Source organism: Perca fluviatilis, chromosome 9 (assembly GCF_010015445.1).
Source record: "Perca fluviatilis chromosome 9, GENO_Pfluv_1.0, whole genome shotgun sequence".
NCBI classification, from domain to species: Eukaryota; Metazoa; Chordata; class Actinopteri; order Perciformes; family Percidae; genus Perca; species Perca fluviatilis.
The window spans coordinates 36721100-36743802 of record NC_053120.1 but is presented as its reverse complement, the minus strand read 5'-3'; the positions used below and the strand labels follow the sequence as shown (position 1 = coordinate 36743802).

At 44.1% G+C, this 22703-nt stretch overlaps 1 protein-coding gene across 1 annotated transcript; it reads right to left on the bottom strand.

Moving 5' to 3' along the window:
• Positions 1–1806: 1806 nt before the first annotated feature.
• lonp1 (lon peptidase 1, mitochondrial) lies at positions 1807–18614 on the bottom strand. The gene is made up of 21 exons (XM_039812100.1): positions 18053–18614; positions 17133–17221; positions 16713–16832; positions 16452–16617; positions 14829–14942; positions 14571–14632; positions 12722–12851; positions 11623–11706; positions 11473–11541; positions 10698–10849; positions 9817–9955; positions 9491–9669; positions 8864–8951; positions 7135–7257; positions 6897–7013; positions 6570–6710; positions 6213–6378; positions 6015–6101; positions 5588–5715; positions 5202–5366; positions 1807–2408 (listed from the first exon to the last, which is right to left on the bottom strand). The coding sequence occupies exons 1-21, from the start codon at positions 18575–18577 to the stop codon at positions 2253–2255; spliced, it is 3000 nt and encodes a 999-aa protein (XP_039668034.1). The 5' UTR covers positions 18578–18614; the 3' UTR covers positions 1807–2252.
• Positions 18615–22703: the final 4089 nt, after the last annotated feature.

The window sequence follows — 22703 nt, the reverse complement described above, 5'->3', positions numbered from 1 at the left end:
CATGAACTACTACAACTACTATTTCTAGTCATAGTTCCATTATCTTTATTGTGACTATTGTTGCCACTGTTCATCACCCCCCCAACCGGCACAGTCAGACACCGCCTACCAAGAGTCTGGGTCTGTCCCAGGTTTCTCCCTAAAAGGAAGTTTTCCTCACCACCTGAGGTTTCTCCCTAAAAGAGAGTTTTTCCTCACCACTGTAGCACTAAATGCTTGCTCTTGGGGGAATTACTGGAATATATAATTATAGAATGTGGTCTATACCTACTCTCTCTGTAAAGGGTCTTGAGATAACTCTTATGATTTGATACTATAAATAAAATTGAATTGAATAGTTCAGTGCTGTCTAGGATAAACTCTGTCCCACCACGTCATTCAAATTACAGTGTTTGCTACAAAGCATACAAAGTCCTTGTTTTGTATATTGTGATAGATTTGGACCAATCAGGTGAGGACACTCTTTTTTTCACATTTGAACCTTTTGTCACCTTGGAAAATCAAATCCAGCTGGGTCAAATTTGTAGATACAAACTCTAATGCAAAACAACAGCCTTTGAATTTAACTATGTACTTTTTTTTTTTTTCGACATCCTGTACTATGATTTTATGACTTTTTTGTATACTATACTATGACTTTTTTAGCACTTTTTACGAAATACTATACAGTACGATGACTTTTTTCGACATACTAAGCTATGACTGTTTTCAACAATTTTTATAGTGTAGCACGGTGGCTCAAGTGTTTGCACTGCACCAGCATGTAGCCAGTGCAGCCCCTGACCCTTGGTTCAATTCCCCTGTCTGGGCTGGGACTTTTGTGTGGAGTTTGCATGTTTTTCCAGACTTTTTACATAATATTTTTTAACATTTTTCGACATACTATACTAGAACTTACAAACTATACCATTACCTTTTTCGACATACTATACTATGACATTTTCATCACTTTTATCAACATACTACACTAGGACTTTTTTTCAACTAACTTTATATTGTGATATGGTGGCTCAGGGGTTTACACTGCACCAGCAAGTAGCCAATGCAAACTCTGGCCCCGTGGTTCAGTCTAGTGATGGCCAAATAAAGCCCCATGAAGCTTCACAAAGCATTTTCTTTATTTTCTGAGCCCACTAGATGGCGCTCTCTGTTCAACAAAGGGTTGAAAACCCACTGATTTGCCATTCCTTGAGCCTTTTTATTGAAGCCAAGAGCTCCATCTAGTGGGCTCAGACAATTAAAAGAAATGGTTCACAAAGCTTCATTTGGCCATCACTAGTTCATTCCCCAGTAATCCTGTACACAGCTTGAGTACATTTGATTTTCTGTGAGACATTGAAACTGCTAATAATAATAATAATAATAATAATAATAATATGGCACTGTTTGAGTGGTTTAATCAACCGGTTAATGCGAGAACTTAACTCTTGTCTCTGACTCACAGTGAAACATTAACAGTGCATGTTATAAACTGTAAATAAAACTAAGCTACTGCACGATACAAGTTGAAAAAGTTTAAGTTGTCAGCTGCAAGGGGTGGGGCTTTAGGGCTTTTTGCTTTCAGTCAAGCGTGTTGTGAATTTGGATTAATTAATTAAATTAATAACTTCATATTTCACAGTGTGTTTTTGAGCGCTGGATATAGCCTACTGACCTTTTCTTCTATTTATGTTTAGTTTACTTTAGGTATTATACAATATATAATACCGACACAGCTAGCGTTTACAATGGTAACTGCAGTCCAAATTCAAAACATGCCCTGACTCCAGGTTCACGGGGGTTGCCAGGTTGAGAACCCTTGATTAGTAAAGGTAGAGTTGTGTTTATTATTTAATTTATTTCGACATCATCATCACATCTGGCCAATAACAATATATAATAATAAAAGAAATCTGTGTAAGAGTCCGTCCACAGCCCTTTAAAAAAAGAGAGCTGCCACCTCTACCTCTGCTCATCCATGACGTCTTATCCTGTGACGAGCGGCCATTGTTCATCATCACCTGACTTCACTATGTATGACATCATTGGCACACGTCTGTCCTCCTACAGCGGCTGAAACTGCGTTCTATGTCCAGCTGTTCCATGGGAGGATTTTGGAACAGATAATGTAGCGCCAATCTCCACAGCAGGACCTTGGAGTCCAAAGTGGATGTTACAACAGAATGTGGTAACTTAATAGGTTCTGAAGTAGTGTAATAAAAACAAGTCTTGGTCCACCTCGCCTTGGCTTTAGCTCTGTAGTTAAAAGCTTGTTAAGACTGGTCCTGTGGGAAGACGATGGGGTACATTTGTCTGTAGTGATCCACAAAGTGGACCTCCAGGCCCTCGGTGATGTAGTCGGGCAGGTCAGAGAAGTCCTTCCTGTTCTCATCGGGCAGGATGATGCACGTCACACCAGCACGACGGGCCTAATGGACACAAGAAAATCCATCAATTAGACATTTATTTCACAAAGGTTTCTACAAAAACAACTATTCATAGGGACCACCTGAGGTCATGCTACCTTGGCGCCTCCATGTTTGTGTCCAGTCACAGCATAGCAACCCATAAGACTGATACGCAATACACACGAGAAGATTCGCAAAACACGCTAGTACAACCTGCCTGGCGTCCCGTTATGCTGTGCATTTGGCCGGCGTCCCGTTATGCTGTGCATTTGGCCGTAGTAACAGTCGTATAAGAAACCCCCGGACTACAATCTTATTCCATCCCAAAAGGGGAAAGTTTGCCTACAACTAGTGTTCCCTATGTTCCCACATTTCTAAGATGTTTTTCAAAATTAGGCCCTATGTTCCCACTAGTGCGGTCAGTTAAACGCGTTATTAACGGCGTTAACGCAAACCTGTTTTAACGGCGTCAATTTTTTTATCGCAAGATTACCGTTCTTTTTGGCCTAGCAAACTTTGTAGATTTTTTTCACATGCTGTTGCAACAACTAGTAACGTTAGAAAAATTACAACACCACACTGGATCTAGCTAGACCGGAAACAAGACAACAGGTACGCCACACACTTGTTTGGGCTTGCGAGCCGGCCAAAGACTAGCAGGCTAACGTTACGTTTTGAGTGGATGGCGAGCGCGAGATGCCGAAATGGATGGCAATAAGATTCTGAATGGAAAGTTTACTAAAAGTTGCCAAATGGTTCCATTGACAAAACCAAAGTGATCTGTGTGTTTTGTCGTTCTGAACTGAGGCATCATCGCACGTCCAGTCTGAAATACCACTTGATGACCGAGCACACAGCTGATGCGAATTCTCTGCTCCCTCGCCAAAGCAAGCCGATCCACTGTTCCATGTTGATAAGAGCATTAAAATGAGAAAAAATAATAATGGGACAAAAAGAAATCAAGGGACATTTAGATAAAAATGTGCGATTAACTGCGAGTTAACTATGACATTAATGCGATTAAATCACGATTTAATATTACTAGTGCTGTCGTTTGACAGCATAAATTTGTATCAGATTTTAATCCCCCTAACCCTAAAAAATGTAATACCTAATTTTGAAAATGTCCTAGAAATGTGGGAACATAGGGCCTAATTTTCAATGAAAAAAAAATTCTTAGAAATGTGGGACTATTGGGCTGTGGGACCATAGGGCTGACCCCAGCCAGATAATTGAGCTAACATTAGCTTTGTAGAGATCGTGGGATTTGCCAAACTCAATAAATCCCGCACATACAAACACCAAACTGCTTAGCTAGCTCAATATTGCTATAACTTAGATATCTGCTGCAAACAATCATTTTTCTATCGACAGAATTAGTTCCCGCAGGTCTGTGAAATTGACATGCAAGTGTTAGCAGCTATTTTTAGCATAGCGCCGAGTCACCGGCGCAGCTGATCTGATCAAAACATTTCCAATAACTTAACTCCAGAGCGATGTAACAATGTTTTACTTTAACAAATTACTGCACCAATATTTTCAATATTTTTCTTTGTTTGATGTTATGAAAACCTATCCTCATCCTAAATTATCAAACCAACACCAGCTACTATATGAAGGTCCTGTTAATGAGAAACAACATCATCCAACAGAAGCATCTAAACAACTAGCGGCCAGATTGTCAGCACGTTTTCTATAAATATTCATGGTCCCCAGGAAATGGTTCCCAAAAGTTTCGACAATCTTTCCTTTAAAGGGGCCATGTAGAAAAAGATCTTTGGGCAAACAAAATATGAAGATTTAAAAGGAAACCTAAAATGAAAACTGTTGAGCATACACACTTATACTTGTAGTTACTCCTTGGCCTTTCCTCTAAAGACAAACTCCAAATTGTTTAGCTTTATTAAGAGATGGCACATTTGGGGCGCCCGGATAGCTCAGTTGGTAGAGCGGGCGCCCATATATAAAGGTTTACTCCTTGACGCAGCGGGCCCGGGTTAGACTCCGACCTGCAGCCCTTTGCTGCATGTCATTCCCCTTTCATTTCTTCAGCTTCACCCCCCCCCCCAAAAAAAAAAAAATAGATGCCACATTTGAAAGTGTTATCAGCTCCAATGCCACCTTCTGAACCCAGATTCTTTACCTGTAGCTTCTCTGATTTAGGCCGGTTACACACTGGATGCGTCGTGCGAGGGTGTCAGCTGCGTGGCGTGTCAGATCCCATGTTAACAGGTTAGAGCTTACACACTGCCTGCGTGACATGCACAAAAATGCGTGCCTGCTAGAATTAGAACCAATGCCTATTTTTCATGCGACACGCAAGCGTGTTGGAATCGTTTCCAGGCAAAATAGAATAGGAAAAGATGTTTATATGTCGTTTAGACACAAATACATATTAATAAATGACATGTTGATGTTTGAAAGTCTCTAGAAAAATAAATTTGATTTTCTAATATTGCACCGGTGAATACAGAACAAAATATTCTGTAGCCTATTTTGCCGTCAATACTGCCGACGTTTTCTTTGCTGTAATCAAATCAGTATATATTTATGTTTTATGTTTTAAATCTTCATATTTTGTTTGCCCAAAGTTACATAGTGTTGCTTTAAATTTCAAAAACCACATCAACGGAATTACTAAATCATCCTACCACCTCCAGGTCCTGCATCACCCTCTACACTCGCTCTACATCATCATCCCTGACATTCGTGTGTGTGTGTGTGTGTGTGTGTGTGTGTGTGTGTGTGTGTGTGTGTGTGTGTGTGTGTGTGTGTGTGTGTGTGTGTGTGTGTGTGTGTGTCTCTTGTACTTACAGCAATGGTTTTCTCTTTGATTCCTCCAACTGGCAGTATTTTGCCCGTCAGTGACACTTCTCCAGTCATGGCTACGTTCTGGCGCACCGGTCGGTCGGTTGCCAGGGACAACAGTGCTGTGACAATGGTGCAGCCAGCGCTTGGTCCGTCCTTGGGAGTCGCCCCCTAGAAACAAGCGACGTTACGGACGACAAAGCAAGCAGGACATTTTCAGATCTACGCAGAGTGGCTCTGAGCTCTTCCGTTTGGAAAAATGCTACACAAATGAAAACGTACTTTCTCTTGCATAGCGTTTAGTAGCTTAGTGAAGAATAAGTAAAAATAATTAAAAAAAAGATGACACAATGGTATGTCATTAAGATACAGCACTGTATCGCCATGGTTACCTCAGGGACATGCAGGTGCAGGTGGGAGTTGACCAGTAGGTGATTATCGGGTTCCTGGGTCATCAGGAAGGCTTTGGCAAAGGTTGAAGCGATCTTTGCACTTTCCTTCATCACATCGCCGAGCTGACCTGCAGAGGAGCACCAACACCTTTACCACGCTCTGTGTTCACTATCTGGAGGAGATGTCAGACTGACTACACCAACACCTTTACCACGCTCTGTGTTCACTATCTGGAGGAGATGTCAGACTGACTACACCAACACCTTTACCACGCTCTGTGTTCACTATCTGGAGGAGATGTCAGACTGACTACACCAACACCTTTACCACGCTCTGTGTTCACTATCTGGAGGAGATATCAGACTGACTACACCAACACCTTTACCACGCTCTGTGTTCAGTGTCTGGAGAAGATGTCAGACTGACCTGTCACCTCCAGTGAGCCCTCTCCTTTAGTCTCTGCTCCTGCAGGAGGACGCCGCAGTGAAGTCTCGATAAACAGCGTGGACCCTCCTACACAGAGGACACAATGCAGACAGGCCTTCAGCATGTTGCATCTTTTATCCATACTTTTGTTTGTGGTTTGTTTGTGTGTGTTTTTGTGTGTTTGTGTGTGTGTCTTACCCATAGAAGTCCATGCCAGCCCCATAACCACTCCTGGAGGGGTGACATCATACATTCGATCCACTGTGAAAATAGGTTTACCCACGTAGAGCTGCAGGTTGTCAGGCGTAACAGTCACTGCGGTTTGTTCACCGCTGACGATACAGAACGCAACCTTGCGAAAAACCTGACAGCAGACGGAAAAGGGATTAACGCACAAAAACAAACTGCGGAGAATGTGCTGCTTTCTGCTGCAGCGTGCCATCCAAATGAGAAATTACGTTGTTATCATCAGATTTATTTGTTTCCAAATGAATAAAATGATGGTTTAAAGTCAGTACAGTCCAGCTAGTCCAGTCAGTCTGTGTAGTATTTTACCTTCTCCACTTGTTTCTGCAGGTTCCTGACTCCAGACTCCCTGCAGTACTGCCTGATGAGCAGACTGAGGGCGTCAGAGGAGATAGAGGCCTTCTCCTCCGTCAGACCACAGCGGGAGCGCAGCTGAGGGACCAGGTAATTCTGACACGCAGACCATGGAGAGCAAGGCACATTCAGTTTGAGAAAAAAAAACTAGCATTACAAATATGCAACAATATTCATAAAAACAACACTGCTACAGCACAATTTAAAAAACTATGCAAAATAAACAACACATTGTAAGGTATTTCAGGATATGAAGAAGTGCAGAGGTAGACGTGGTGTTACCTGAGCTATAGCCAGTTTCTCCTGGGCCACATATCCAGACACATTAATCATCTCCATCCTGTCCCGGAGAGGCTCTGGGATCGTGTCAATCACATTGGCCGTGCAGATGAACAAAACCTTTATTGGAGCAAAAGGAGATGGGCGGGGCTTAAATACACTAATGCCTAACCCCAACCAATTGGCCTACTTCGTAGGGCGGGACTTGCCTAGAAGTTAGGGGAGATCCATAATAACGCACCTTTGACAGATCCACCGGAACGTCCAGGTAGTGGTCCAGGAAGTTGGCGTTCTGTTCAGGGTCCAGAAGCTCCAGCAGAGCAGACGATGGATCGCCCTGGTAACCGCGACCCATCTTATCTACCTGGTAATGGCAGGTTACAGAAAGACGCATTAGAATAATATTTAAATATATACACCTATACAAAAAAATCATGTTGAAAAGTTTGCAATCTGCTGCCACAGAGCTTGATTGTGTCCTGACAGAGATTCCTCTGAGACAGTAGAAGAAGAGAAGAAATCAGCAGTAAGGTTGGGTATCGTTAGGGTTTTTCCGATACCGGTGCTAAAACGATACTTTTAAAATGGTGCCGGTGCCTAAACTGTGCCTGAACAGATACTTAAAAAAAAAAAAAATAGGGGAATAGGGTATTTTACAATAACTTTTAATGCACCACGAGGCTTACTAGTTTCAACTGAACGCACCATCTGTGTTGTTTTTCCGACAAAGGCAGCTGCAGACTGCTTAACGTCCCGCTGTTGGAACCCTCTACAGTGAAATACAGTCACCCTTTACACCGTTTAGCTGTCAGCATTTTAACCGTGTTTAATCCAGCTGCTAGCTAACGGTGGGCTAACGTTACCTGCTGCCAAGTGAAGTGTTAACTGCGATGCTTCGGTTGCCTCTAACGTCTGTTTCAGAGCATCAGAGAAGACATTTAATTGGCACCGAAATGAGGCACCGAAATCCGCATTCGGTCCGGTAGATACCGACCGTTTAGGCACCGGTGCCGTATTAGCACCGGGTTTCGGTACCCAATCCTAATCAGCAGTCACTGGTAAACAAACTGGAAGCTGTTTCAGTGTAAGGTCGGCATCTAACAAGCTGGAATGAACATTTAACTTCTTCAAACTTCACAACAGAAACAGAAGGTTAGTACTGTTGGAATATCTGCTGAACATACTGTGGACAGACACATCCCAGTTTAAACCTCCTTCATCTGACCACTGAGGAGACTGCACAGGGCAACAACCTGACTAACTCTAACCCGACATAATGATCCAGGCTCACCAACGCTGTTCTGGACTGGAAAACTATTTTAACATCCAACAAGTTTACACGGGATTCTCCCAGCATGCAACATTGTGGGGACATCCAATGAATAAAGTTTGAAATCATTTCATTCAGAAAATAGTTCCTCAGCTGTACTTTCTCTTTATTGCTTAGCAAATGTTAGCATGCTAACAAGCTAAACTAACACGGTAAACATTGTACCTCCTAAACATCAACATGCTAGCTTGTTAACATGCTAATGTGATGTTAGCACCATACTAGTCTATAGCTTCTTTCCAACCAAGTAATTACAGGAACGTAGTTATAGGAACAGTCCACTTCTAAACAGTTCTACTAACTACTCTCCCCCAAAACCGGTTTTGCGATTAGGAACTGACCTTTTGTTATTATAACCCAGCTATCTAACCACCACTATGCAGAAAAGGGAAAAGACCCTGCCCAATCTGAGTTTAATCTAAGACTAAAACAACTTTTGAATGTACACGTTCCAGCAAAACAAGTTCCTTCCCGAGGCTATTTAGCAGAGGCACCGTGGCCCAAGACGATTGTGATTGGTTTAAAGAAATACCAATAAACCAGAGCACGTTTTCCTCCCATCCAGGTATGTGGTGTGGACTAGCCAGATCTTCCTCTGCAGCGCTGTGGAGGAAGAATACGAGACTAGCACCGTACTGACCTCGTCGATCAGCACCAGAGGGTTCTCAGTCTTGGTTTTCTTCAGGCACTGGATAATCTTCCCCGGCATCGCCCCAACATACGTTCTCCTGAAAAAAAAAAAAAAAAAAAAAAAAAAAAAAAAAAAAAAAAAAAAAAAAAAAAAAAAAAGAGAGAGAGAGAGAGAGAGAGAGAGACACACACACACACAGACATTGATTGATTAATTCATAGATTGATTGATTGTGTGATGCACATTTATCCCACATTTTATGAGTTTCTGAGCCTATACATGCAAAGTCTGGTGTTCATTAGTCTATATATTGAAACATAGAATAAGGTTATTACAAACAAGTTAACAATAATGAAATTCTTTATTATAGGGATGGCCAAGCCTCTCTAAATTAGAAAAACAAAAAGTATAAACCTTACTTGTTCTCTTCACATTGGTTATAATGGATCAGTTTCAGCCCCGAAATTCAATATGAGCACCTGTGCAGCTGTAACCCAGCACACCGGGGGGGGAAGTGGATTCAAGTACTATCCAGATTCCCTCCGTGGCCCAGAGACAGAAAGCCCTGGATGTGCTACTGACGCTGGGAACTATCATAAGACCCCTCTGTGATAACGGCAGTATACACTTCCACACCTGTGTCCTTTAATCTCCGCCACGTCGGTCATGCCTCCCACGCTAAACCTGAAGTACTCTCTGTTGAGGGCTCTGGCGATGGAGCGGGCGATGGAGGTCTTCCCTACGCCCGGAGGACCGTAGAAACACAGGATCTTCCCCTGGGTGGAGCCACGCAGCTGGCTCACTGCGATGAACTCCTGCAGAGACACAGAGGAAGTCAATGATGCAGTAACTCTGTGTGTGTGTGTGTGTGTGTGTGTGTGTGTGTGCGTGCGTGCGTGCGTGCGTGCGTGCGTGCGTGCGTGCGTGCGTGCGTGCGTGCGTGCGTGTGTGTGTGTGCTAACCAATATGCGCTTCTTAACGTCATCCATCCCATAATGGTCTTCTTCCAGAACCTCTTTGGCTCTGTCCAGCAGCAGGTTCTCTTCACTGTTGACGCCCCAGGGCATGCTGGTTAGCCAGTCCAGGTAGTTACGGGTCACGCTGAAACACACAGGGGTTTGTTGCAGTGTCAAATAAAATGATTTCAGTATCCTCAGTGTGAAGTGGGTCTGATATACCAACAGAACAGAAAGATGACCATCACAGCATTCCTGTGGAGCTTCAGTTCTGAACAAAGTCTCTTTACGTTCACTCAGGTTCGGTTTGTGTGTGTGTGTGTGTGTACAGGCAGAGAACGCACACGCTACTGCCATCCTGACATTAGTGCCACCTGCAGGCAATGAGTGTTGCAATTAAAGGGACAGTTCAGAAGTTTAGCAATAAGGTTGTAGTCAGTGTGTCGGCTACAGTAGATGGCGGTCAGCAGATGTTTTTACATTACTGCTGCCCCGTCCGCAGCAGGACATTGCTTGGCTTCTGTGTGGGTACTACTGGGGGCGTGCCGACCGCCATCTACTGTAGCTCACACACTCCTGACTGTGGAGGCGTAGCTCATACAAGCACACCGAACAGCGCAACTGTCTCTTTAACTAGAGCTGCTACGTATCCACAATGGAAGGCAAGAATGTCCTAAATGTTGTTGCATTAGATCTTGAATATAGCACTATAAAGAAAAAGCTCAGGGTTCATTGTGACATCAGGGATCATTTCCCACAGATGCTGAATATTAAATTGTATATATGTTCATATTATAAATGTCATGCCACTGTGTTTAGTATTTGTCAAGAGATCATAACTCAAAGGCCTTCTCAGGCTAGTGGGACAGGAAATACACAAGACCAACTTGAACTCTGACGAATGGTTGTCCAGCAGTCCCAGTTTGTTCAGTTCTTCGTTGATGACGTCCATGATGTGCTGCGGGACAGTCCTCTCTTTCAGACGCTCTCTAAACTTCTCCTCGATGGCGTCCTTGTCCTCTTTTTCCAGACCCAGCTCCTGAAACAACACACACACAGTCAGTGATGGACAAAGAAGCAAAACCTGCACTCCTGTAAAGATACTATCTTACACTGTATGCTGTATAATACTAATATTCTGTGATATGCTGCAGCTGCTGGATACATCGTGCTAATCCAGTACGACAGCCAGGCTGTGATAAATAAAAGCTCCACGTCTGCTGTGGGGGTCACACTGGTGTGATAGACCCACAGGCACACACACAGATAGACACACATACAACAACAGAAACAACGACAGACACAATGCAGACACAACGCACATTGACAGACACAGTGACCGACAGGCGGTCCTTCTGTGTGTGTGTGTGTGTGTGTGTGTGTGTGTGTGTGTGTGTGTGTGTGTGTGTGTGTGTGTGTGTGTGTGTGTGTGTGTGTGTGTGTGTGTGTGTGGGTGTGTGTGTGTGTGTTGGTGTTTGTGTGTCTCTGTCTGTTTGTCAGTCAGTGTGTGTGTATATATGTCTGTCAGTGTCTGTCTGTGTGTATGTCTGTCAGAGTCAGTCAGTCAATCAGTGTGTGTGTGTGTGTGTGTGTGTGTGTGTGTGTGTGTGTGTGTGTGTGTGTGTGTGTGTGTGTGTGTGTGTGTGTGTGTGTGTGTGTTACCTTCTTGATGATCTTGAGCTGCTCCTGGAGCAGGTACTTCCTGTGGGTCTGCTTGATCTTCTCTTCCACCTGTGAGCAGAGCAGGGACAGGGATCAGTGACGGAGCGTGGTGAGCGGCTAAAGCTGCTACGTGTGGAGATGACCTCTGACCTCTCGGCCCAGTCGCTGCTGCAGCTTGCTGAGCTCGTACTCCTTCTTCAGCAGAGACAGAGCCTTGTAGAGACGCTTCGGGATCTGCAGAGAGAGACAGCAGCGCGTTTCAAAGGCCGGAACACTTTCGACTCATCACTACCACAACCTTCATATGAAGATATATATGGCGTCTGTGTGCCCATCTTTATCACGGGACCAGACGTGCATTTGCAAAATCACACAATTAGTCCTCATCTTCGTACCTGACATACTGTCTGAAAACACCAGCAATAACTCCAACCTTCATGTTGCCATCCTTTTTACTGGGTAAATATAACCTGACTCCACCAGATGGATCACTTCGCATTTGCTCGGCATATCCATCTGGGAACTTTCCGTTGGAGAACTTTTGGGAAGGGGCGAAAATACTGGTTAGCTGATTGGATAAACCATCTGTCTATCACCACCTATGTTGGTGACAGACAGGCCAAATCAACCAATCAGATCAAACTCTTGCCGAAACCAGTCGGGAGAAGAGCAAAAACATCTTTTCCTCCGAGAAAAGCCTCCAGTGCCGTTTTTTGCTCTTCTTTCAATGAAGGAATACTTTCTGATTCGGATAAAACTTAAACGCGATAGCTACGCTCATCTCATCCGTGGAAGCTGCATGTTGTTTAGACTGAACAGTCGCTTCTCGTTGCGTCACACCTAAACCCGCCTCAAAAACAACGCTGATTGGTCGGTTGTTTGGTGAACGGCTCCAAATTTTCTCTATCTCAAGATGCCAGACTGATCTGCGAGTGGAAAACTGGAGCTCGCCAGATCAGGATGGTCCCACGAGGCTAGGGTAAATAACACCCACTATGACTGTGGGTCACACCAACCGTAGTCCCTGTGGGCCATCTGCCTCAGCGGGCGCCAATAATCCCATTCTGGCTTTGCACATCAGAATGAGGCGAAGGAGACGCAGTGCAACGCGTGCTTCATCTGAATAGTTGGTTTCAGTTCATAGAAGAGCCCAGAAGGATGAGGACTAACTGGATGTCTGATCGACTTCCCCACCACCAGTTCCTGAGCCCCCCCCTCCCCCTGCCGCAATCCCACACAGGCTGCTCACATTGGTCTCCTCCAGGACGTCCTGTAGCTCCTGCGACTCTGCTCCTGTCAGAGCTGCTCCCATGTCGCTGAGGTAGATGGGATTATCAACCACTCTCTGACCAGCCTGCATCATCTGGAGGACTGACTCTCTGAGAGACACACAGACACACACAAACACATTATTTCATGTATTGAGTTTGATGTTAGATATGTATAAAACAGTCAGCTGAGAGACAAAAGTCGAATGGTTAGAATATAACACCAGGGGGGCAGTTCTTATACATATAAAAAGGGTATTGTGAAATACATTAACATGACTTTTGATTTCAGGAAGGCCTCAGGAAATACATGTTGCATTGCACAGACTCAATCAACATTGTCTTGAGTTGAGCATTTGTTCCTTTGTTTGACTTGAGGATGTTTAAGGGCAAAAGATTCTGAATGTCTAGAGAGGACTGCATTCTGATGCCTCCCCTCCATGCAGCGAGACATAAAGACTTGATTCTTCACACCGGTGACTTTGTGATTTTTAAGACAACAAGGAGAATTTCTTCCACTGTAAATTTCTACAACACCCCTAATTTAACCCTTGTGTTGTCTTCCCGTCAACCTTCGACAGCTTTTTTTCACAGTTTGTTTTTGCTTTTTCCAACGTTTTAAATTGTAAAATTTTTCTTCTACACACTTTCAGCGCTTATTTCTACGTCCCATATTCTCTGATATAAAACAAAAATTGAAAATAGTAGGGCTGCTCCCTCTTAGTCGATTAATCGGTCGTTTTGGTCTTAGTCAACTTAGATTTCTTTAGTCAATCAGTCATGTTTGATGCTTTTTTCATGCTGAATGACTTATTTCCAAGAAACGTACAAGCACATCTCTGGTAAACACAAGAATTAAAGTGGTGCTTTTGCATGACTCTTTGCAGAGAAACTCAGATTTATAGTTTATAGATATATAGTAAGTAAGTAAGTAAGTAAGTAAAGTTTATTTCTATAGCACATTTAAAAACAGCTCACGCTGACCAAAGTGCTGTACATAGCGCATTAGCCAGGTGGCAGGTGGTTCCACAGCTGAGGACCAGCTACAGAAAAGGCTGTCACCTTTTTGCTTAAGCCGGGACCGTGGGACATGGAGGAGGCCTTGGCTGGAGGATCTGAGGGACCTGGGGGCTACGTGAAGATGAATAATATCAGCTATGTAGCTGGGGGCCGGGGCGTGAAGTGCTTTAAAAACCATCAACAGTATTTTAAATTGTATCCTAGACTGGACTGGAAGCCAGTGCAAGGAGGCTAGGACAGGTGTAATGTGTTCACGCTTTTTTGTATTGGTGAGCAGCCTAGCCGCTGCATTTTGGACCATCTGAAGCTGTGCCACCAGAGTCAGAGGGAGACCAAAGTAGAGAGAGTTACAATAGTCTAAGCGGGAGGTTATGAAGGCATGGATGACTTTTTCCAGATCATTGTATGACAGAACTGACTTGAGTTTAGAAATTATTCTTAGTTGGTAAAAACTGGACTTTACAACAGAAGATATTGGTTTCTCCAGGTAAAGATGGGAGTCTAAAATAACACCCAAGTTATGTGCATGGGGTTGTATATGAATAAAAAAGTGATACTGCTTCCTGAACTCGAGTCATGTAGTGTAACTACTTGAAGACAAAAAAAAAAAAAGAGCTCAAATCCTTGAAATTAAAGCAAGATTAAGGATGTCAACACTACAGAACACAATGTAAAATATTACAGGGAACCTGTTTGTAACACAGAGCGAGCAGTCATCGGACTGTTAATGCAGCCCTAAAGGCTCTGTGTGCGCTGCATCATAAAGAGCAGAAGGAGTGTGGGATGATGGGACGACGGACTGGGACTGACCTGTAGAGGGGGTTCAGAGCGATGATGTCTCGGATGGTCTTCACTATCTCTGCTGTCAACGCCTGCTCAACACACACACACACACACACACACACACACACACACACACACACACACACACACACACACACACACACACACACACACACACACACACACACACACACACACACACACGTTTAGATCTTTCTGTGTTGTGAATGAAATGCAGTGTCCTACTGCCACCTACTGTTCCTTCACAGCACTGGGTGTTTGTACCTTGACCTCCTCTGTGACGGTGAACTGTTCATGCTGGATGTTGTCCACTTCCACCATCAGGATGTTGGAGGAGGACAGAGGCTGCAGCTCTGGACTCAGGTCGGCTTCTGACACCTGACCAACAGCAACGACACAAACGTCATTAACTTCGCTCGTTTGTTCTTCATTGTGTGTCTTTACGGTGAGCTCAAATAACTCGGGGCACATCTGATGACTGGATTCAGCCAGATCTGGATTAACCTGATTTACATTGCATTTTGTATGTAGCTGTAAATACACACAGCAGCTGTGCAGCTTCGTTTTTTGACTCTGAGCCCAGCAGTCCTACCTGGCTGCAGGTGTTCGGAGTCACTTTACACACAACTTCACTTAGAAATGTCCTCCATGTGAGCACATTAGTGATAGGCTGATTTTATCGGCCGGCCGATACGCGGCTGCTGCGTTCGCCGATAGTTTTTTCACCCGCATTATTTACAGACAGGCGTCCACAGGCAGCTCTGTGTTGCTGGAGACGCTGCAGTTCACGTGCAGACCATGCACTGCTCGTCCCCCACTAGCAGAGTGATGGCAGTCTTAAATTACAAATCAAGCACTTTATTCAATGGCTACTTTTCAGGTTTATTGTTTTCTTAAATTATTTAAAATGTGTTGACAAAGGAGATTTTGTGACAACCTGATTATATATATGTCTTATAATAGGTCAGCAAGCAATGCATCATCAAGGCTGTGTTGTAGATGTTGATGAAAGCCTTTTACCCTTGCACAGTTAACCATATGCAGGGCACCCATCCATATGATGCACATTGCAAACATCGATTGCAGAAGTGACACTGATCTGTGTTTCTGTTTATTATTTTTAAATAAATCGCAGAGCAAATTCCGAAAACAAATCCAGTGTGACAGGGTTTACATTTTTATGATGTAAATTGAGGGAGCAAAAGCAGCATCGGCTCCAAATATTGGCTCAAGAAAATCGGCAGCCCGTATCGGTCATCGGCTAAGGCTGATGGAAAATAAATCGGTATCTGTACTAAAAAAATCCATATCGGTCGATCCCTAGAGCACACGGGCCCCTCTATAGAACGGGGCCACAGCATCAGCTAACCATGCAGGGCCTGGCCACAGTTAATGTACTTCAGTGGTGAAACTCTTCAGCTATCTTTCAGCTTACCTAAAGCAGCTGACATCAGTGGACCTGGGTCTTTTTCTTTCTATGAGGCCCCGGTGGGTTAGGGTTCCTGCTCTGCCTAAGAGCTGTGTAGCAGCTCATTCCCTCAGTGTCCCAGTGTTTGAATAAATATAGTTGAGCAGCATCAGTATGTGCTGACTCACTATCAGCCCAGAAAAAGTGAATAACGACCACACAGCCTAGAAGAAGGTGTGAGTGTTGCTTGGCCGTATGAACAGCGTGTGTGTGTGTGTGTGTCTGAGAGCGATATAGACCTTTTCAATGGAATGCCATTGCTAGGCATCAGCCTGGACCCTTGTTAACTTCCAGTCAGTTAATGTCATTCACATACACTGCAACAGGAAATCAACTTGGGGCCATTTAGAGTGCTCATGTGTACGTGTGTGCTGCGTGTGTTTGTGTGTTTGTAATGGTCTATATGACATGTAACACACCTTGTCCTCCAGCTGCTCCGTCACCGACCCCGGCTGGTCCTTGCGGTTGCGTTTGGCCTTGCGTCTCTGCGGCGGTTTGTGTTGGGACTCGGACTCAGACTCGGACCACACAGGGGACGTCGCTGCCTCTTCAGGCTCCACCTCCAGCTGTCTGGTGATCCGGATCCTGACAGAGCAGAGAACACAGAGCAGAGGTAACAGCGGGCCGCAGGGCGGCATGGACAGCAGCGTTTTCTTCTTCTTTCTCTCAGCGGCTCTAACCTGCGGTGTCCCATGACGATCATCCTCAGCTTGTCCCCCAGGTCCTGCATCTCATGGATCTGGACAAAGGTCCCTGTAGAGTAGACGGCATCCAGAGACTCCACCACATCGGACTCATTGCTGCAGGAGACAGGGACGGCAGGCAGCAGGTCACTTCCAGATGACTGCGCTCATATAAAGCTCATCAGCAGATACACATGATGGCTGACATGAAAAATAAGACCTCAAATAAAGCCCCACCAATCTCAGTGACAATTACTTTCATTTCCTGAGGCTGCTTCAAAATAAAAGTCTCCCACTGTCACACCGGTGGAAGGCTTTTAATGTGAAGCAGCAGCAGCAACAACCAACGCTGAGTTTGTGCTCCATACAGCGAAGGAGAGCGTGCAGTGTTAGACCTCAGGCGTTTAAACCACTCACTTATCATCTCTCTTCAGGAAGACTCCAGCGTATGGCTGAGCCAGACGAACCTTCCTCCTCAACAGCTCCATCAGCGCTTTGTTCTTCACCTGACAGAAACAAGGACAGACAATGTTGAGCTCTGCTCTTTGTCCTGAAATATCACATTCACCCCGCTAGGAAAATGTCCCAGAATCATTCCTTCCCTGCAAGGGCTCTCCAAAAAGGAGAAAGGAGAAATAGAAAATAGAGTTTGTACACTTCACCAATCAGCTATCAGTGCAGCAGAAGATGTGGGGACAGATGTTACACATCTGTAGAGGCTTCTAGAACAGTCCAGATTAAATACAATGGGTAGGTTACCTAATACACAGTTATATTTTATCTGCGGTCAGTTTCCATATTTAGAGAAACTCTGTGTGGAATTCGAAACGTGAGCGTGAGCCAAGTTAACCCTGGTGACATCACTGTGACATCATCAGGGCTATTGACCAGCTCGTCCAGAGCCACAGAGCCAGAGGACAACATGTGTTGGAGCAGCTTTAGCGCTAACGCAGCTCCACAGTGTCTCTAAAGGGACAGTAGTGTCTCTGAGATTGTCTCTAAGGGACAGTAGTGTCTCTGAGATTGTCTAAAGAGACAGTAGTGTCTCTCAGAGTGTCCAAAGGGACAGTAATGTCTCTCAAAGTGTCTCTAAAGAGACAGTAGTGTCTCTCAGAGTGTCTCTACGGGACAGTAGTGTCTCTGAGATTGTCTAAAGAGACAGTAGTGTCTCTCAGAGTGTCTCTACGGGACAGTAGTGTCTCTGAGATTGTCTAAAGAGACATTACTGTGTCTCTCAGAGTGTCTCTAAAGAGACAGTAGTGTCTCTCAGAGTGTCTGAAGAGACAACCCAGTGTTGCTGTGTGATTGCATCATCCCGTGTCCTTCATCCTCCTCACCTCTATGATCTTGATGAAGCGGGGGAACACCGGGTTCCTGCTCACAGCGATCAGCGGCACATTGGGGAACACCTCCGGAACCATCATGGGGGTGAGAGCCGTCATCTGGGGTCCACTGTACGGAGCTCCCCCATCTCCCCCAGACTCTTCTCCCCCAGAGCCCGCACTGTCTCCGCCGTCCTCCCCGGAGAAGCCCGCACCGCTGGCCCGGTTCCCGAACATCCTGTCCTGAACCCTGTAGGGTCCAGAGGTCGGTGTAAGGAGCTCGGTTCGGCCCCGGAGAGCGGCGGCTCCGACCCGCATCCAGCGGTGAGGTCTGGCGGTCAGCCGGCAGCCAGCTGTCACCGCGGTGCTGGTGTAGAAGCGTGGCGTCTGGAGGCGGCTCAGCGCCGCCGCTGTGTCGGGCGGGAGGGGCCGGCTACTGCCGGTCCTCAGGACCATGGAGGAACACTTCACTTTCGCGAGCAGAGCCGAGTTTCTGTGCAGCTGCCGAGCAGCACAGAGCATCTTCACGCAGGTCGCCATGTTGATCTGGAGCTTTCTACAGCGTGACCCTTTGACTTCTTCTTCCGTAACGTCTGATACGTACAAAAAAAAAAACCCCCCTTTAATAACAAAGGGCGCCCCCAGGTCAATGCCTAACCAACCAACCAATCGAGCTGCTTCTTAGGCGGGACTTGCCTAGAAGTTACGTGGGGTCCATACTGTCTATGATTATAACACATTATAACACATGATTATAACACATGCCCCAGAGGTTAGGGCAGATACGGTTTAACCTTAGGCTATCTTTGGTTAGGGTTGGAGAATCTTTCCAACATTATGAACCTTCTGTTAGTCATATATTCTGCAGATTGATTTTATTTTAATGTGATATTTTAACTAACATTTAATTTAAAAAACAAACAAAGTGTATGCACAATAAACGTTTCTCTTCTTTTTATTTACGATATTTTATTCATTTATTTTCTTCTTTATTGTCCTTTCTCCTATTTAACACTTTCATTGTGATGAAATGAAAAACTGTTAAGAATTAATTAAATCTTTCTGGTTCCTCACAACAAAAACATAAACACAGTGTAGATGAATATTCTGCAAAGAACCACAGAAATCTAATGTTCTGCTGTTTACCTGCTTCTTCGTGTTACATGACATGAAAGTTTTTCTTTCTACGTTTCATGCTGTTCCTTTATCTATTGAATGTTTAAATGCTAATTCTATTCCTCATAATGAAAACATATCATCTATGTTATAAACATAAAGTTTTTGTCCACATGTAAACTTCCAGCAATCACAAAAAAAAAAAAATAATACATACATTTATTGCACACAACAAATTGTGTGTGTGCGTGTTTGTGTAGATGTTATTGTCTTGGTCTCTTATATTTAAAGGTGCACTATGAGTTCCTGCTAACTACTACTACTAACTAACTGTCACTAACCCCCACCCACTCCCCCAACCATCTTGTCAGTGATTGGCTGGAGTGGTTTGTTGTATTTTGGTGCACAGCCTGTGCCCCTAATGTTTGTTTGACATTTATGACCCCTGTGTTGTCTCCCGAGACCGGGCTTTTTCACAGTGTATTCAGAGGGCAGGCAGCTAGCGGATCAAGGAGAGATGTCTACAATTTGAGACAAAAATGAAATTGCGCTGAAACCATGCAGGAACTCACAGTGCACCTTTAAGCCTAACTCATACCTATTGTAGCTCTTTGCTGAGTTTGTATATCTGTAACGGCTGTTGCTACAACTGTCATTTTCAATTATCAGACGTCACACAATAAGGAATGAGGAAAGTCGTCCAAGACACTGTTCTGCAGAAGATGATGCATATTTGGTGTGCATGTTAAACCAAAATCTTTTCATTGTGAACAGAAAATAAAGTATTGTGTAATGCTGTTGAGACTAGTGTACCTCACATCTCTTTCTGTGATGTCACAGATGTCCTTCTGGTTACAGCCAGCATTGTGTGTGATGTGCATGAGTGCATTTCCCTCCTCATGAAACACTTTCTTAAAAAGGTCCCATGGAATGAAATTTTTTTTAACATTAATATGAGTTCCCCCAGCCTGCCTATGGTCCCCCAGTGGCTAGAAATGGCGAGCCCTGGGTATCCTGCTCTGCCTTTGAGAAAATGAAAGCTCAGATGGGCCGATCTGGAATCTTCTCCTTATGAGGTCATAAGGAGCAAGGTTACCTCCCCTTTCTCTGCTTTGCCCGCCCAGAGAATTTAGCTACAGACACAGAAAATGGCACATACTAGGGGTGGTACGGTTCATGAAAAAACATCCGAACCGCTCGGTTCGCTTGTCTCGGTTCGGAGCGTGTGTGGCTCGCACGGTTCGTCAGTACACTGTCAATGTACACTAACCACTTACTGCCGTAGTGCCCACTTTCGACGCCTACGTTAAAACACTTACCGTAAATGACAAGCGGGATGAGCATGACGAACGCAACACATGGCAGCTGATTGGACGAACGCGTCACGTGAGTCTGGCTGCTCCCGAATTTCAAAACAGACTCTAATGGCGGCTCGTTCAGAATACGATCTCGTATTTTACGAAAACAGTTCACCGAAACGTGTTTTTGAAAACATTTTAAGCGAGAAATAGGCCGTGCAGTTGCTGAATCTGTCTTCATTTCAGATCAACAAAGGTCAGTTTAAAAGATTTTCGTCCGATTTTGAGAGGCGCCGAGCCGACCGCTCCTCATGTGGAGTGCATGGATGTATTAAGAGAACGGTGGAGTGTGCAGTGCTGCAGGTCACGTCACGTGTATGAATGGCAAGTGGGAGAGATAAGAAAGGCTGCCCGGAGTTGGAGGATGCACCAGCGTCATATAAGTCTGGTGTGTGGGAACATTTTTATATATAATATGCATAAGTATATTTCTGGAGTGATAAAGATTAAAATAAAAAATAAAAAGAGCCGTACAGAACCGAAAACCGTGACCCTAAAACCGTGATATGAACCGAACCGTGGGTTTTGTGAACCGTACCACCCCTAGTACATACTAAGGAAAGCTCATTGTGGGACTGGCTGTAGTGGCTGTAATTCTGCACTAAGGCTGAATTTCGGGAAAGAGACTTTAGATACAGTATTAGGGGACCACTAAGGTCTATATAAAAGAGACTTCAGATACAGTATTAGGGGACCACTAAGGCCTATATAAAAGAGACTTCAGATACAGTATTAGGGGACCACTAAGGTCTATATAAAAGAGACTTCAGATACAGTATTAGGGGACCACTAAGGTCTATATAAAAGAGACTTCAGATACAGTATTAGGGGACCACTAAGGCCTATATAAAAGAGACTTCAGATACAGTATTAGGGGACCACTAAGGCCTATATAAAAGAGACTTCAGATACAGTATTAGGGGACCACTAAGGTCTATATAAAAGATACTTCAGATACAGTATTAGGGGACCACTAAGGTCTATATAAAAGATACTTCAGATACAGTATTAGGGGACCACTAAGGTCTATATAAAAGAGACTTCAGATACAGTATTAGGGGACCACTAAAGTCTATATAAAAGAGACTTCAGATACAGTATTAGGGGACCACTAAGGCCTATATAAAAGAGACTTCGGATACAGTATTAGGGGACCACTAAGGTCTATATAAAAGAGACTTGAGATACAGTATTAGGGGACCACCAAGGCCTATATAAAAGAGACTTCAGATACAGTATTAGGGGACCACTAAGGTCTATATAAAAGAGACTTCAGATACAGTATTAGGGGACCACTAAGGTCTATATAAAAGAGACTTCAGATACAGTATTAGGGGACCACTAAGGTCTATATAAAAGAGACTTCAGATACAGTATTAGGGGACCACTAAAGTCTATATAAAAGAGACTTCAGATACAGTATTAGGGGACCACTAAGGCCTATATAAAAGAGACTTCAGATACAGTATTAGGGGACCACTAAGGTCTATATAAAAGAGACTTCAGATACAGTATTAGGGGACCACTAAAGTCTATATAAAAGAGACTTCAGATACAGTATTAGGGGACCACTAAGGCCTATATAAAAGAGACTTCAGATACAGTATTAGGGGACCACTAAGGCCTATATAAAAGAGACTTCAGATACAGTATTAGGGGACCACTAAGGTCTATATAAAAGAGACTTCAGATACAGTATTAGGGGACCACTAAGGTCTATATAAAAGAGACTTCAGATACAGTATTAGGGGACCACTAAGGTCTATATAAAAGAGAACTTCAGATACAGTATTAGGGGACCACTAAGGTCTATATAAAAGAGACTTCAGATACAGTATTAGGGGACCACTAAGGCCTATATAAAAGAGACTTCAGATACAGTATTAGGGGACCACTAAGGTCTATATAAAAGAGACTTCAGATACAGTATTAGGGGACCACTAAGGCCTATATAAAAGAGACTTCAGATACAGTATTAGGGGACCACTAAGGCCTATATAAAAGAGACTTCAGATACAGTATTAGGGGACCACTAAGGCCTATATAAAAGAGACTTCAGATACAGTATTAGGGGACCACTAAGGTCCATATAAAAGCATCCAAAGAGCACCATGTCGTAGGACCTTTAAAGGTTTGAACCCTGCATTATGAATGTCTATGTGAACTTGAAGCAGTCTTCTTCTTCACTGTGT

Bases quoted from the DNA above. Each gene is read 5' to 3' on its own strand.
- lonp1 (XM_039812100.1), bottom strand. From the start codon at position 18,577: ATGGCGACCTGCGTGAAGATGCTCTGTGCTGCTCGGCAGCTGCACAGA. The intron at 16,618-16,712 runs GTTAGAGCCGCT...CTGCTCTGTCAG, and splicing joins ATCGTCATGGGACACCGCAG to GATCCGGATCACCAGACAGC. The intron at 12,852-14,570 runs GTCAGTCCCAGT...TGTGTCTCTCAG, and splicing joins GCTCTGAACCCCCTCTACAG to AGAGTCAGTCCTCCAGATGA.